This window comes from Vicugna pacos, chromosome 11 (assembly GCF_048564905.1).
Source record: "Vicugna pacos chromosome 11, VicPac4, whole genome shotgun sequence".
NCBI lineage: Eukaryota > Metazoa > Chordata > Mammalia > Artiodactyla > Camelidae > Vicugna > Vicugna pacos.
Genome location: NC_132997.1, coordinates 72,239,007 through 72,254,332, shown reverse-complemented (window position 1 = coordinate 72,254,332; position 15,326 = coordinate 72,239,007). Strand labels below are relative to the sequence as shown.

The following is a 15,326-nucleotide window of genomic DNA, read 5'->3' as shown; positions in this document are numbered from 1 at the left end:
GGAATGACACAGCAATTAACACTAAAATGGTAGACGATTCAACTCCCAGTAGACCTTGAGGCTCAAGATGGCAGGAGACTTGGCTTCTTGTAGACCTTGAGCTTCATTATACACTTATTGTAATATTTTAGCATGGTGAATGACACTTCCACAGGAACCATGACCCTTCCAAGTTGGTAAACATAAAAGGTCAAAAAGTGGGCAGTGGCCCAATTCCTGAGGGGAATCTCAGCCCCTTACCCAAAGTAGTTGGAATAATCCTCCCACTTGTAAACATATGAAGCTATTGAGCCCATGAAAACTAACAACCCCTACACCTCGTGGCCACTCTCCCTTCTGAGTAAGACGGTCTGCACTTTGTCTATGGAGCGTGTATCTACGTTTACAGCACCCAGCCCTGACACTTTGTGGCCTTTCTCTTGCCTTCTGAAACAGCCTGCACTCTATGGGGTATGTATCTCTTTAAATCTACGTTTACTCAACTGTGTCTCGCTCTTGAATTCTTTCCTGCGTGAAGCCAAGGATCCACACTTGGCTGGGCATGTCCCAGGGACTCAACAGAGACCTGAAACACAGCCATCCTCTCACTCCATATTCATTTTTCCTGCATCAATTTTTACCTTAAATAAGGAAAGTACTGTTTACTTAAATGTTCAACAAATGAAACACTTTTGCAATGCAATTTTTTTAAAGTCAAATTTCCTTCTTGGAGTATTTCAGAAAATAAACCCATGAAATGCACAAAATAGAGCCTTATTAGTTGGAACTAAGAGAAAATCAATATAAATGGTAGAATGTTTAGAAAGAAATGCAATTTTGCTAACTTCCCACGCCTTGTAACTTTATGCAGCCTATCAAAATACTAAGGGGCAGTGCTTGGTACATAATCAGGGTTTACCAAGTGTTCCTGCATTCATTTAAAATACCAAGGAGCTCACTTCTATTGCAATTGCACTGTTAGTAAGCAAACTTTTTAAAGGGCAAGGCTTTCTCCTCTCTCTGAAGTGGCTAATTTCCCTGAAATTAAAAAAAAAAAATTAAATCTTTTAAAAAATGATATAATTTTCATTTTTACATGTTGTGTAGCAGACTAGTACAAATTAATGATTTTACTACTATAAAAAAGCAAAATTTGCCACCCCAAAATGTGTCTTTTTGCATGAGGATTAATTTAGGCTAATAATTTTTAAGAAACAGAAGACGCAAGAAGTTTTTCTTGTTTCTTCCCCCTACAACTTCTTAAAGAATTTTTACAGAGGGCCTGTTCTGGAATAGAACTAAGAATATGGACTAGGTGAGGTGGGGGAAATTAGGCAGGGCCTAGAAATCAGAGTCCATTCTGTGTCCCACCCTCTCTGCAAGGCCCGGCAAACATTTGTTTACTGAACATCTGCTCTTCATCTCCACATGAATTGCCTTGCTCTGTCTTTGATGTCTCAAACCTTACCTCCAACATCTTTTGTTTTAGCTGAAGATGGTATTTAAGGTGAGGGTTTCAGTCATTTTGTTGAGTTACTCAGTTTTCCTGAGTCTCTCCCATGTATACATGTTATTAAACTTTTGCTTTCTCCTGTTAATGTGTTATATCTGTTAACGTGTTTCATGTTAATTTAATTATTTGGGGGGGGTGGTAATTAGATTTGTTTGTTTGTTTATAATGGAGGTACTGGGGATTGAACCCAGGACCCTGTGCAGGCACTCTACCACTGAGCTATATCCTCCCCCTTCAGTTTAACTCTTAAACCTGCCAGAAGAACAAAAGATACAGGAAAATTTCTTTCTCCCTGACATGACATTTGGGAATTCATATTTTGGACACTGCTTTCACAAAATCAAAATAATATGAATTGAACAGAAAAATAACTTTTCACCAGAGGTAATAACTTTGTTTTCTGACAAGATATATGTCAACTATCATGGCAAATTAAATTCTGATTTTCCATTGCTACCTCATATTTTTTTTTTGCCTCTTTTTTATCAGCCAGTCTCTGCTGTCTGAATATACCTGTGGAATACAAAATAATTTTACCTTATCCAAACAAAAATAGGAAATGAAAAATCACAATAAACCATGTGGCATTTTAAAGCAAGACAAATTATTCCATGATTATATGCTTTAGTATCATACACTCCAACAGTGTAAATTTTAAAAAGTTGACAATTCTAGATAAAAATAGCATTAGTTCCTAAGCTACAATGAAAGCTGTTATCCTGAAATCAGAGGCTTTGAAAATCTCAATGCTCTTTCACAAATGCTACCTAACTTCTGTAGAGTCAAAAAATATACTCAAGCTGGTAACATTATATGAAGGTCATCAGTGCGAAAAGAATCAGCAAAACTATGACTATGTTCTATGACTTTAGAAAACTATGCTAATTACTGGAATTTTCCAGTAGCATTTAAATGATACAATGTAGACCTGGGCTAAAAGGACAATGAAGTGAGAAATATTAAGTATACAAGCAAATGAAACACCATATTAAATTTCACATTATCTTGAGGATTTTAGGAAAATGTTAGTTTTTAATTGAAAATATACTTTAACGAAAAAAAAAAATGAATAGCCCCATGTTTCCTGTATAGGAGCTTCAAGGGAAGATATAGTACTATATTTTAGCTGCCAGTTCTGTCAGTCTCAAGAGGCTAAAGGCCTTGTGCATCCCCAAGAAAAGTTCATTCCTTTTTATCTCCACATGTAGTTAAATATCCCCAAAGAAATTAAGATTCATTTCAAGTAATTACTCTGCTTGCAAGTTTTATTTACACAGTCATTGTTAATAGTGGTTTTTAGTGAATTCATTGTATTTACATTTTATATACACATTTATACTTGAAAGGTAACGAAACTGTACAAGTTTAAAAAATGAGAAAAAGAAATACAGTAACTGAGGTCCAATTCAGGAAACAAATACATAAAAGTAAGATTAAATTTAGGCAGGTAATATAACCTCAATGAGATTACTGCCAGGGGTTACATTCCTCTATCAGAGCCACCAATACTAAGGAAGTAGTTACCAGAGTTCAAATGTCATTCTAAAACCTATTAAGACCCTGGGTACTCCCTCAATATTTTCTTACATTACTAGTTTCCACTAAGCAAGCTCCTATGATAGGAGTTAACTTCTGAAGGTTCCACTAGTGGTCCCTAGGCTAGAATGACCCATGGGGTAAAAAAATATGGGTACCATCTGGTCCCATACTCTAAAGAGGCAGTCACTACACTAACAAGGTTCTCAGGCTTGTTAGTTTGAAGACATATACCACTAACAGAAATAGTGTGCTTAAGTGTTGTTTCAAACCACACTGCAACATAAAAGCACACTGTAAGTCTAATTATTACCAAATAGCATGTTATATAGATATCACTCATAATATTCAAGTGATTTATTTTAGGTTCAAGGATTAAACATATTATAATAAATTCAATGTCAATTTACCAATAATTAATCATTCCTTTATCTACTATACCATCAAAGTTAGACTCATTAGAAAAAATTTATCTTTTTCTTTAACTCTTATTTCCATTGATTAGAAAAATTATACACAGTGTTTTACAAGTCATGGACTTGGCTACATAATAAGATTTCAAATTTCAAGTTGAAATCAGCAAATTTTGTTTCTACAGAAAGTGAAGCAATTTTAACTAACAAAGCTGAAGTTTTGCCAAGTACCATGCTATTTAAGAACTCTCAGAATTCATCACTTTTTACTCCTACCAGTGAAAAACCTCATTTAAATTTATGGACTTACTCCCCAAAAAAGTCTTCAGTCCATTAAAGTGCAAAGAACTTTCCTTCTACCAGTTAGCTTTCTTAAATTACTAGATGAACAATTTCTTAAACTAAAAACAGGCTAAAAATTTTTTGAGTGATAGAAACTCTGTAAGGAAAAGAAACAACTTCCCTTCAAAAACTAGACATGATACTGTGGAAAACACCTAAACAAATGCTAAACAATCTCCCATCAATATTTCCAGTTCCCAGATAACCCTAATTTCCCCCAACCTGTGAGTGAAGATAAACAACTTCAGTGACTTAACTAATTTACAATAAAGTTGCTCATTCTTGGTCTATAACATTTTCAAAGGTTCGGAACTGAAGATAACACCTGTACTAAGGTATTTATTTCAAATAGTATTTTGGAAGTTAAAGTAGTAGTTAACTCTCCTGTTCTGACTACCAAAGTGCCTTTATGCTAATTGTTAAAAAAGAAAAATTTTTTAAATTTAAACTATCTCCAAAGCTGTTAAAAAATTTTATTGCATTAAACTGTTCACTCCAAATTATGGAGTATGAACTAGCCATTTAACCTTTTTCCTTTGTAAAATGGCTCTCCCTACAAAATACCGTTTTTTTTTTTTAATACTGTCAATAGATTACTCATTTATTTCAGCCATGGAATTCAAAATCAGCAGTTTTCCATGTCTTGCTTCTTTCAGCTTTCTTCAACATTTTCTTCCATGCTTTTTACATAGGAAACAAAAAACTTTTATAAAAAAAAATTTTCTCTATTTCAACTAGTCTGTTAATTTTGAAGATTAGCTTTTCAGAGCAGGACTATTATTCTTTTCTCCTTCTTTAATATCCTTCATTACAGATGCAAAGACCTGGAAATTATATAAAATAAACATTAATCCTAAAAAAACTACCATGCCGATTAAAGAGATTTAAATAACTATAGTTTATTAACATGAAAAAGCTTTAGTATACTTAACTCTGCCCCCTTAAAAAACTGCCATTCTCAAATCCTCGTTTGTTTCAACCCAACTTTATGGCATATAGTTAGATCCTAGTTTTCATCATTTGCCAAACATTCTAAAATTAATATTAGGTAACAAAATATTTTCTGGACCAATATTCTTATATTTTCATTTGGATAAGCAATAAAACTGTGAGCTTATAATGCCAACTGTCTATCATTCATGGAGCAAGTTTTAACACTATTTTTATGTAATTTAACTTTAGACTGCCAGTGCATTTGCTTCCTTAACAAGACTAAGCATCTAAAAAGTCAGGATCATACATTATGTTCTTTCTGTCGCAAACCCTTAGTGCACATCAGGTGTTTCACACAATTGCTGTCTGCTTGAAATACCTAGGTAATTACATAATTGCCCTGGCAAATACGTGACTATTGTAGCTGCACTTCACTAAACTCATGTATCTGGATTTACATAAAAATAAAACCATAGAATAGGTGAAAGAGAACCAATCCATTTTTTCTGAAAGTGAAATTTTTTAAAGTTCTCTTTTTAATTTAACACTAACATTTGAGAAATACATAACTTTTTTTTTAACAAGTAAACTGTTTTAACATATCAATTACAAGTAGGAAAATGTCACTCTACCTGAGTCCATTTTTTGGTGCTATTCTGCATCTGAATGGCTGCAATACAGCTGAATAGCTTTTCTGATGTGATATCTTCTGGCAATTTAGTTAGAAACTGTGCTATATGAATAAAGTCCATCTGTAGGAGAATATCTTCATATAATCGGAGGATTCCTAATCCAGTCCTAAATAAAAATTCCTCCCCATCTCTGCAAAATACATCCCAGACTCGACAGGCCAGATCAAGTGGTAGTGATTTGCTATACAGTGTGAAGATCCTAAAATTAGGGGAAAAAATAGTCATTCAGATTTTTCATTCACTTATTTGTTTACTCATTAAGCATCTCTATGTAAAAAGAACAGTGCTTAATTAGAGATAAAAAGGCAAATAAGGTATAGCTCCTTCCCTCAAAGAACCTCATTCATGGGAAATTAAGTAATAAATAACAAAAGCCAGTGAATTTATAATCTTAAAGTAGAGATATGGTCCAGTACGAACCAGAGTGGCAGAATAACCTCATGGTTAAGGGTATGGGCGCTGAAACCAGAATACCTGAGTTTGAATCTTAGATTTGCAATTGATTGGTTGTGTTACCTTGAGTAACATAATTATCCCTGCTGTGCCTCAGTTTCCTCATTAGTAAACAAGATAATAAAACTACCTTTCAGGGTTGTTTTGAAAATTAAAGGAGCTAATAAATGTAAAGTGTTTAGAACAGTGCCTGGCACATAAGAAACGCTCAATAAAAGTTACTTATTATTGTATGAGGAACCCAAGTATTATCTTTTAGTAACTTAAATACAAAACCATAAAGTCTGACTTCTCTCTTTTCTCTTTCCACAAGCATCCATCCACTGCTTTATTTTCCCTTCACTGAACTTTACTTACTACTTCTTTTGGAGCATGTATACCCTCCAATAGAATCACCAAAATGGTTTTTCCCATCCTTTCTGACAATGTCTGATCATATAAGTCTTTATCCAGCAGTACTTCAGGGTGGCATTCTGGCTGGAAAAGTAGGGAGAGTAGGTGCTAGAGAACTTCTCTTGAAGTTGCCTTGACAAAGAAGGTACATATTTTTTAAACAAACTGTGTGTATATCTGAGGTAGTGCTGATGAAACATGAGCAAAGGAACTAAAGGCTCTCCTGCCAAAAAAAGAAAAATATACCCTGTAGTACTGCCTCTTATTTATTCCTCTTTTTTTCTTGCATCAATTCTGGGATTTGTATGTTATAAACTTAACAAGGCAGTGAAATAAATTCACATCTACTTCTTAAATTATAAACCCATATTTGACTACATAACAAAAAGCATACATACTCTTGGTAGCACAGAGAATGCTAACTCACTGTTCAAAAAGAGACAGGGTACCAGTAGTGCCTAGGCAGTTTCTATTATACAGTACTCACTTGGTATTAATTCCATTCTGCAAACTTTAACAATTGTGATCCTGTTTTGCCTAATGTTCACACTCCTTAAAATGAACAATTGAGGGTTTTCGCCCACTTCTTTACAGATTTAGTATTTGATCTTGGTCCTCTGGGTCCCATGATATAAAATCCTTCTCCCCATGATCTTAGGTCTTACCCAGAGGAACTCTAATGTTCCTAATGGGAATAGGCGGGAATACATCGAAAAATAACTTACTTTTTTTTAAAGCCTGAATAAAAGAAACCCCAAACAACTGGAAAGATATTTGATCAATGCCATTATCTATCTATCTATCTATCTATCTATCTATCTATCTATCTATCTATCTATCTATCTATCTATCTATCTACCTATCTATCTATCTATATTAAAACTTAATGTAATTTATATAAAACCTACTGATTTTTTTTTAGAGGGGGATTAGGTTCATCTCTTTATTTATTATTTTTGATGGAGGGACCAGGGATTGAACCCAGGACCTCCTGCATGCTAGGCATGCACTTTACCACTGAGCTATACCCTCCCCACCCTGACTTTTTAATGATTGCAATTTAAGGTTTAAATATTTAATAATACTCTTAACAATCTATCTTAAGAGCAACAGCTCCATCTCTTGGGAAAAATTCAGTCCCCTTTCTATAATCAACTGGCTACTGCTCACCAGAGTCTTAGCAACAGAAAAGCTAGAACTGGAAAGTTGAAAAAAGACATAAGCACTTAAATAAGGCATCATTACTCTGTCAGAAAGCTGGATAAGGTCTTGACAAACACAAAGCCCTTGGTAAAGAAATACTATCATAACTTTCATAAGCCCTTGTGTATTAAGAATACTAAAGGAATAGCAACTAACTCTTTTTGAGAGTTCAGTATGTACTGGGCATTGAATGAAATAATACACGTAAAACACTCTCACTACACCTCAAGATACAGATATTATTATTCCCATTTTATAGTCAGGAAACTGAAATACAAACTGAGGGATTCTGATTTCAACCCAGAGTCTATGCTCTTAATCAAATGCCTCCCCACAAAAATGAGAGTTTCTCTATATGTAAGAGTTTTTTATATGTACTATCCTGTGCATAAGATTTATTCCAGCTCCTAAAACATGAAAAAGTTACACTTTGTTTCCTTTTAATTATATTTTACATATGTATGTTATGACTTACCAGTCTATCAAGTATATGTCTGGTGTAAGACTGTAAGATTTGAAATGAAGAAATAGTTTGGAGAGATTTTCTTCAAAAAATACTTCAAACGTTGCAAAGTATTTCAACATCTACAGATAGAAATTTCAATAAAATTATTTAAGAGTATACTCTAGAAATAGAGAAATTAAATCCTTAATCATAAATTAATAGAAAACCTTGCTTAGCACCTCTGACTCTTTTCATCAAGCATTCATAAAACTATAATTCCATGAAAACTTCATTTTACATCAGATTATCTTAGTCTTCTAATTACTGTTTTTCACTCTAAAGGGCATTTAGACTACAGAAATTGACAGTCAAAGAAAAACATGATTCTTTCCAAATGTCCATACCATACTGTGATCCACACGAAAAAAGGCTAATTGGCATGGCTTATTCAGAAGATTTGCAAATGCAATGAAGGCATCTGCCTCTTCCAAATTGAGAATGAGAACTGCTGCTATGAAGGACATCCCTTGAACCTTCAAAAGGAAAAGAAATTAATCAAAATGTGCTTACAATAATAATTCTATACAGTTTATTTTATCATATTCCTCAAAAATGACAAAGTGATATTACAAAGTAGAATTAAACAAGATTTCTTATTTCTTTTTATCTCCTAACAAAGGTAAATATAGAGAACCACTAAAAATTATGAAATTCTCCCTAATTTTACATTTCTTGTTCTTATAGTTTAAAAAGCATTACAGAAAATTTTGGAAAAAAGAAAAAAGTATCACCTTTTACTTGCTACATACAAAAAGCCTATCTCAGTATCCTACTCTAGTTTTCATTTTCTCTGTCTTTCTCTTTCAAAGTATAAACTCACAAAATTTAATGAAAATGAGGTGATTGTCCTCATTGTTATAACATATCTGCTGAGGAAGAACGAGAAGAACTAAGAATAAAAGATTTAAGAGAGGTGCTGCTGAAATTCCAAGAAACAAGAGGTTGTGGGGGTTAGGCTAGTAAGGCTGATTCCTGGGAAAAGCAGGAGAAAGAAATCAGGAAAAACCATTCTAAGGTGGTGAGCAGAGACATACAGGACCAGCTCAGCTGGAGCACAAGATTTATGAGAATAATGGGGGAAATTAGAAAAAGTAGGATGTATTTACAAATTGTGGAAGGTCTTCAGTAAAAGGCTCAGCTATATAGATGTCTGCTTGTGAGTTATAAGTAGCTCTTGCACATTTCTGAGCAGATAAATAAATTAGAACTGCTACTGCAAAAATATTGATTCTTTCATTAAAAAAAAAAGTTTATCAAGCACTTCTGGTAGAGATTTGTATAACAGACTTATACAGTGGCCACTAAGAACATTTGCAATGATACTTCTGCCTCTTCCTCCCAGCAAAAAGTTTTGAAAGGGTTACCTACAATCACTATTTCTACTTTCTCAGCTCCCTTTAAACTCATTAGCGCACTTCAATCTGGATTCCCACTCTATTACTATATATATACTATCTTGAAATGTCTCTTGCCATGACAACCAATTATATTCACTGTAAAATCCAATGGACACTTTCCTACTCTCTTAGTAGAATTTCCTTAGCTTCTGTGATCCAATATTTCTTTATTCTCCTCCTATTTCTCTGGCGTCTTCTGAGTACTCTTTGCAGACTCGGTAGTAATTACCTATTTGATTTTCTAGAATATAAATTCCATGAGGACAGAGCCTGTGGTAGGTAGAATAAATCTGCCCATGAAGATATCCACGTCCTAATCTCTGGAACCTGTGAAAATGCTACCATACATGGCAAAAGGGACTTTACGGACACAATTAAATTAAGGATCTTGCGATGGGAAGATTATTTTGGATTGTATGGCTGGGCCCAAGGTAATCATTACAGAGTCTTTATAAGTATAAGAGGTTGGCAGGAGACTAAAGAGATATTTGACGATGCTACACAATTGACTTTGAATTTTGGAGGTGGGGCATCAAGAGCCAAGGAATGCAGGCAGCCTGTAGCAGCTGGAAAAAGCAAGGAAATGGCTTCTCCCCTAGAGCCTCCAGAAAGAACATAGGCTGCCAATCAGTCCAATGAAATCTGTTTCGGACTTCTAACCTCCAGAGTTGTCAGATAGTGAATTTGAATTGTTTAAAGCCATTAAGTTTGTAGTAATTTGTTACAGCAAGAATAGGAAACTCATACAGAGACAAGATTGTGTCTGTTCATTCACAGTTGTATTCTTAGTACCAAAATATTTGCTGAATGGATATGAAAGGCAAACTGTTAACCATCTGTAACAGAAGGGTAGCAGAACAAAAGAAGGGATTAAAAATATATTTAATTGAATCAATATGTTTATTATAAGAAACATTATTTTACATATCACAAAAAGGACAAAATGCTGCCAATTAAACAATGACAACGCTTTCTTAGAATTTATATTTTATGTTCACTGAGCTATTTAAAGCTCAGATTTACCATATATCACTCTTCTGAATATATGAAAAGGAAACAAGTTATATCTACAACATCTTTAGAGTCCAATTTTTCTGAATATTCTGTATTATTTATGAACTCATGGTATGATGCACTGAAATAGGCATTTAAAGGAGACTAAATAGATACAACAGCTAAGTGCCACACATGATTCTGACTTGATCTGGAAAGAGGGTAACAGAACTCCTACAACTTTTTTGTTAGTTTGAAGTTGTTCAAAATAAAAATTTGGGAAACAAACAGTAATTAAAAAAAAACAAAACCTATATATGGGCCACTCACCTTCAGAAATAAAACTTCACCAGTTAAAGCACCTGTGTAACCCACCTACTTTCTGCCACATGAAGTCTTTCTCTCCTCTCTTCCCCTATGCCTGCCTAGGATATGGGAGGAGGGCATCTACTCAGATTCCCCATTCTTTGTTATCTTTGCAGACATGCACACAGATCTTTCTTATTTTAGGGGTTTTACTGATATAATCACTATTGAGAAACAGAGTTATAATGAAAAAAATAAATGTGGGAAAGTTACAAAGCTTACAGATTTCTTATGGTAATATCTGACTTCTCGTCTACAGTTTCTGACTCCTGTAATGATGGGAAATTTAATTGGTCTTCTCACTTTCACTTTTACGATACACTCACCTTGGAGTCCCACCATAGTGCAGGCCCAGTTCGCTATATGTGCCAGCAGATACAATCTGGCAAAATAATAGCAACCTATCTCCTTGCTTCAAAGGAGAAAGCTTATATCAAAGGACCTACAGACAGCTGACACTCAAGACTCAAAGAGTTTTACTCTATTCACAAGTAATCTAGAACGATTTCCTCCTAGTAGGAAACTAACACAATTCAACAACCAAAATAGAGTGGGCTTAAATTGGGACAACCATACCCTGTAGAAAAAGACTTTCCAAAGAGCACACTGTATAGTCATGAATTATTTTAAGGGAATTCATTTGTTTAATTTACATATTTTTCTTTTCTTAAAATGGTCTGCCTAAGAATGTCATTAAATTCATAGAAGCAAATGATAGATAGTCACAGTCCTCACCCATTACAAAACTTACTATGGTGAATTGCTCTGAGGCATGAAATACAAAACAGGATAATTCTAAATACTGTTTTAGAAAAGCCTCTGGCTTCCTATCATATATAAATAGAAATATGATTGAATTCCATCATGTGATAGAATAGAGATGAGTAGTTACAATTTTCATTTCATTACAAAATTCAATTACAATTCTTCATTCCATACCTTTTATCTAACAATATGTAACATTTGATGGAGAGTTGCAGGAAAATGAATTAAAAATAGCAATGCAAATTGGTGCCCTTTGTTATTTTAAATATAACTAGAATGTAAACCACTACCAAATTTTTACAAAATATACTGAAGAAATTCCACAGATAAAAGTTTTGGTGTGACTGATTTAGAGATTCAAATGTATTTTTTATTAATGTTGTTAAAAACCTTTTTGTCAAATCACAGCATGAAATATGTATTCTAATATAGTTGATATTATTTTTATCTCTTCTTATATGTCTGATTTGGCTGACTGGTTTGCCAATGAGGCATGCATGGCTTTACCAATTAGGTTATAACATGGTCATTTTACATCAATCCAACGAGTTAATTAATCTGTATATCCTGTAGAATACTAACAAAGGGATTGTTTATACATTTTTCTTTAAATGGATGATGACATATATAAACTCATTGTAGTGTTTAAAGTCCATTGGCTACACTTTTTAAAACAGACATACATTTTATTTTAAAATATATTTAACAAGTGCTGAAAATTAAATCCTTGACAATTACACTTATAATGAAAAAAATTTAAATAAATGTTACCTTAAAAATGTGATGGGATTATGTAATGTTTTTATGATTCTATTACAGAACACATGAGCAAGAGAGTATAGATTCTCTGTTCAAATTTGATTTTCTCCATAAGGACTACTTGATCACCTTCTTTTAATACTACAACCTGCTCCATCTCCAAACTTGTCACTTCGTCCCCTTTACTATGGCACACTTTTTCCATAGCACTTATCACCTTTTAATATAACATATGATTTACTTATTTATTTGTTGTTTATTGTCTGTCTCCTCCTTCTAAACTAAAAGCATCAGAGAGAGGAATCTTTCTTTTTGTCCACTGGAGTGAACAAAATGCCTAGAACAAGGCCTGCCTGGGAAATATCAATAAACACACAATAAATATCTGTTGAGTGAATGGATGAATACACAAATGAACATGCAACAAAATAATCTGTACCAGGCAGCTACCTACTGTGAGTGCTCTAAAATTCTTCTATTTTAAGACAAAGGCGAGAAGATGAAGGTTTTGCAATTTCTAGTTAAGCATGGCAAATTGAACGCATTGTTTCTTCTTTGTTCCCTTCGAAATCCAACTAAAATAACAGAAAATGTTTTTCAAAATTGTCCTAGGAGGACAAAAAGAATGGAAAATAATATAAAAAGTAGATAAAAGATGTCAACAGCATTTTAGAAATTTTAACTTCACTAAATGTAGAATGTTGATAGTAAAATATATGTAGAGAAGGAAGTCAATAAGCAGTAAGCCAATTCAGCCATAAAATTTGGAAAGGCTCAGGAACTGAAGTTACCAGCTACTTTTAAAATTGAAAGGTAGGGCTAAAACTAGGATTGGCTGAAAATCCACAGAAAGAGCAAATCCTCTCCCCTATCCTGTATGGACAGGTGCCTATCTTTCCCTCAACCTAGCAGAATGTAAGAGGTTTACTGCTAAAGGAACAGTCAGGAAAAGGAGCATTAGGGAGAAGAGGATAAGGCACCACAGCAGGGACAATAAATAAACATTTACAAATTGAATGGTGAAATCCCCAGCTGCTCTCCCAGAAAGCTGGCAGTCTCATAAGTCCCTGGTAGGAGATGGGAAGATTCCTCTCCAGGTAAGTTGACAGGACCAAGAAAAAAAACATGAGATACAGACAACTGGGAGCTAATACAATATAAGATACTATGAGATATGATAGTTAAATGTTTATATTCAAAAACAGATTGAAACAAATACTTACATAACCAACATCAGGTCTGTAACATGTATATGCCCCTAATATACTATGTAAGACATCATGATATGGGCCACCCTTAGAGAAGAGAAAAATGAAATGTCAAACTATACAAATAATTGTCTGCAAGTTAATTCTCAAAATACATGTTAATAAACTTTATACTTCCTAAATGACTAGTTTTAGTATATTTAATCATTGTCAAAAATACTCTAAATGCACTCTGCCAAAAAGTTTTCTAAGGAATGGATAAAAAATATTTCATTGTGAATAACAAAAACCAAATAAACTCATTTAATGGACACAAGCTATACAGTTTGTGTACAATTTTAAAGATGTCTATATTTGGTATAATAAGAGTATAAAAGATTGTTTTATTTGATACAATTTCAGCAAAAGAAAACCATCAAGCTACACTAAATTAAGTTTATCAATAATTTAATCTTAATGATAAAAATTTTAATCTCATTTTATCAACCTAAAATAGAAGAATTCCATGAACAAAGGCTTGAGTCATATATACATATAAAATGTAATTATTTCTCTCCTCATAAAGTATAAGCTACTTTATAACAGCCACTGCACAAGAAATTAACCACTTCTTCCCATTTCAATAGTATTGTGAAAACGTTTAAGTTTTGGAACAAACTCCTTCATATTTTAACAATTTACTAGGCAAAAATGTTAAAATTCAAATATGTTACAGAATAAAAATAAAACAAAGAAACTCACCTCAGTGAAAATTCATCAAGCATCTTTATGTGCTATGCTAACTGCAATGCATTCAATCAGTGGAATCAAATAATAGAGGGAGGGGAGGGTACAGCTCAGTGGTAGAGTGTGTGCTTAGCATGCACAAGGTCCTAGGTTCAATCCCTAGTACCTCCATTAAATAAAAACAAAAATAAACAAAAATAATAGAAATGCCTTAAAATTTTCCTACTAGTTTTACTTTATTTAAATGTCCCTCATTTTTATAGTTTTGCCTGTTCTCTTGGATTTAAAAAAATAGTAGTTACAAGCTGGTTAGAAACTCTCACCTTCTGAAAGATGTAGAGAGATGGAAATGTACGAGATATGTCCAGCTTAATTAATTCCAAACTGGCTTCTCGATCAGCAACAGATACACCTGCATTTGCCAGGCAGAAAAAATGTGAATGATTACTTGACTATACCAAATCCAATCTTGTAAACACAGAATGATCACATAGCAGATATGTTACTTAAGGAAAGATGAAAGTTGAATAATCAAGAAATTTCAAGAAGTGACACATAGCTTTTGGTAAAACTTAGAGCCCTTAATATGAAGAAAGTAACTAAAAATTTATCAGAAAGTTACACACTGAATCTGCTTTCAGATTTAATAGAAGGTGGGCAAAGACTATTGCTCCCACAATAACAACTAGGACAAAACAAATACATTTCAAATATTATATATTTTAAAAAAGACAAGAGAGCTGTGGACAAAGAGGTTTTAAATCCCAGAAAGAATATTCTTTCCTTTCCCAAGTGAGGGGACACCAGTGGCCATTTTTCTTTCTAGGGGCACCTGCCAAGTCTGGGCAGGGGCTCAGGACTAAGCTTGCCAATGACATAGGTATTCTGGTGGGGAAGGAGAAACCAGAGAGCTTTTTATGGCCACATTAAGTCTGATGTGAGAGATAAGACCTGGAAGAGACTGAATGTGTATTTAGTTTTCCCCTGTGGGACTTTTGAAAACTGAGTGCTACTGTAGTGCAGGAGGCTGGGCAGGGGAGGCAGAATGAAATCATCCTAAATCACATGGTCCTTGGGAGAATGTCTTGGGGGGAGGGGGCTGTAATCAAAATAAAGTTCTTCCCATCAACAAATTTGAAAATCAAGATGA

The 15,326-nt window shown here is 33.8% G+C and overlaps 1 protein-coding gene across 6 annotated transcripts in view; it reads right to left on the bottom strand.

The window, feature by feature from the left end:
- Positions 1–2,739: 2,739 nt before the first annotated feature.
- Positions 2,740–15,326, bottom strand: part of TBC1D12 (TBC1 domain family member 12) — a 94,584-nt gene continuing 81,997 nt past the window's right edge. For all 6 annotated transcript variants that reach the window (XM_072971647.1, XM_072971650.1, XM_072971648.1 and 3 more), the window contains 6 exons: positions 14,500–14,588; positions 13,466–13,537; positions 8,307–8,435; positions 7,933–8,042; positions 5,349–5,607; positions 2,740–4,607 (listed from right to left, as the gene is read on the bottom strand). In XM_072971647.1, the coding sequence (XP_072827748.1) occupies positions 4,539–4,607; positions 5,349–5,607; positions 7,933–8,042; positions 8,307–8,435; positions 13,466–13,537; positions 14,500–14,588 (728 nt within the window). In that variant the 3' untranslated portion in view covers positions 2,740–4,538. The remainder of the gene's footprint in view (positions 4,608–5,348; positions 5,608–7,932; positions 8,043–8,306; positions 8,436–13,465; positions 13,538–14,499; positions 14,589–15,326) is intronic.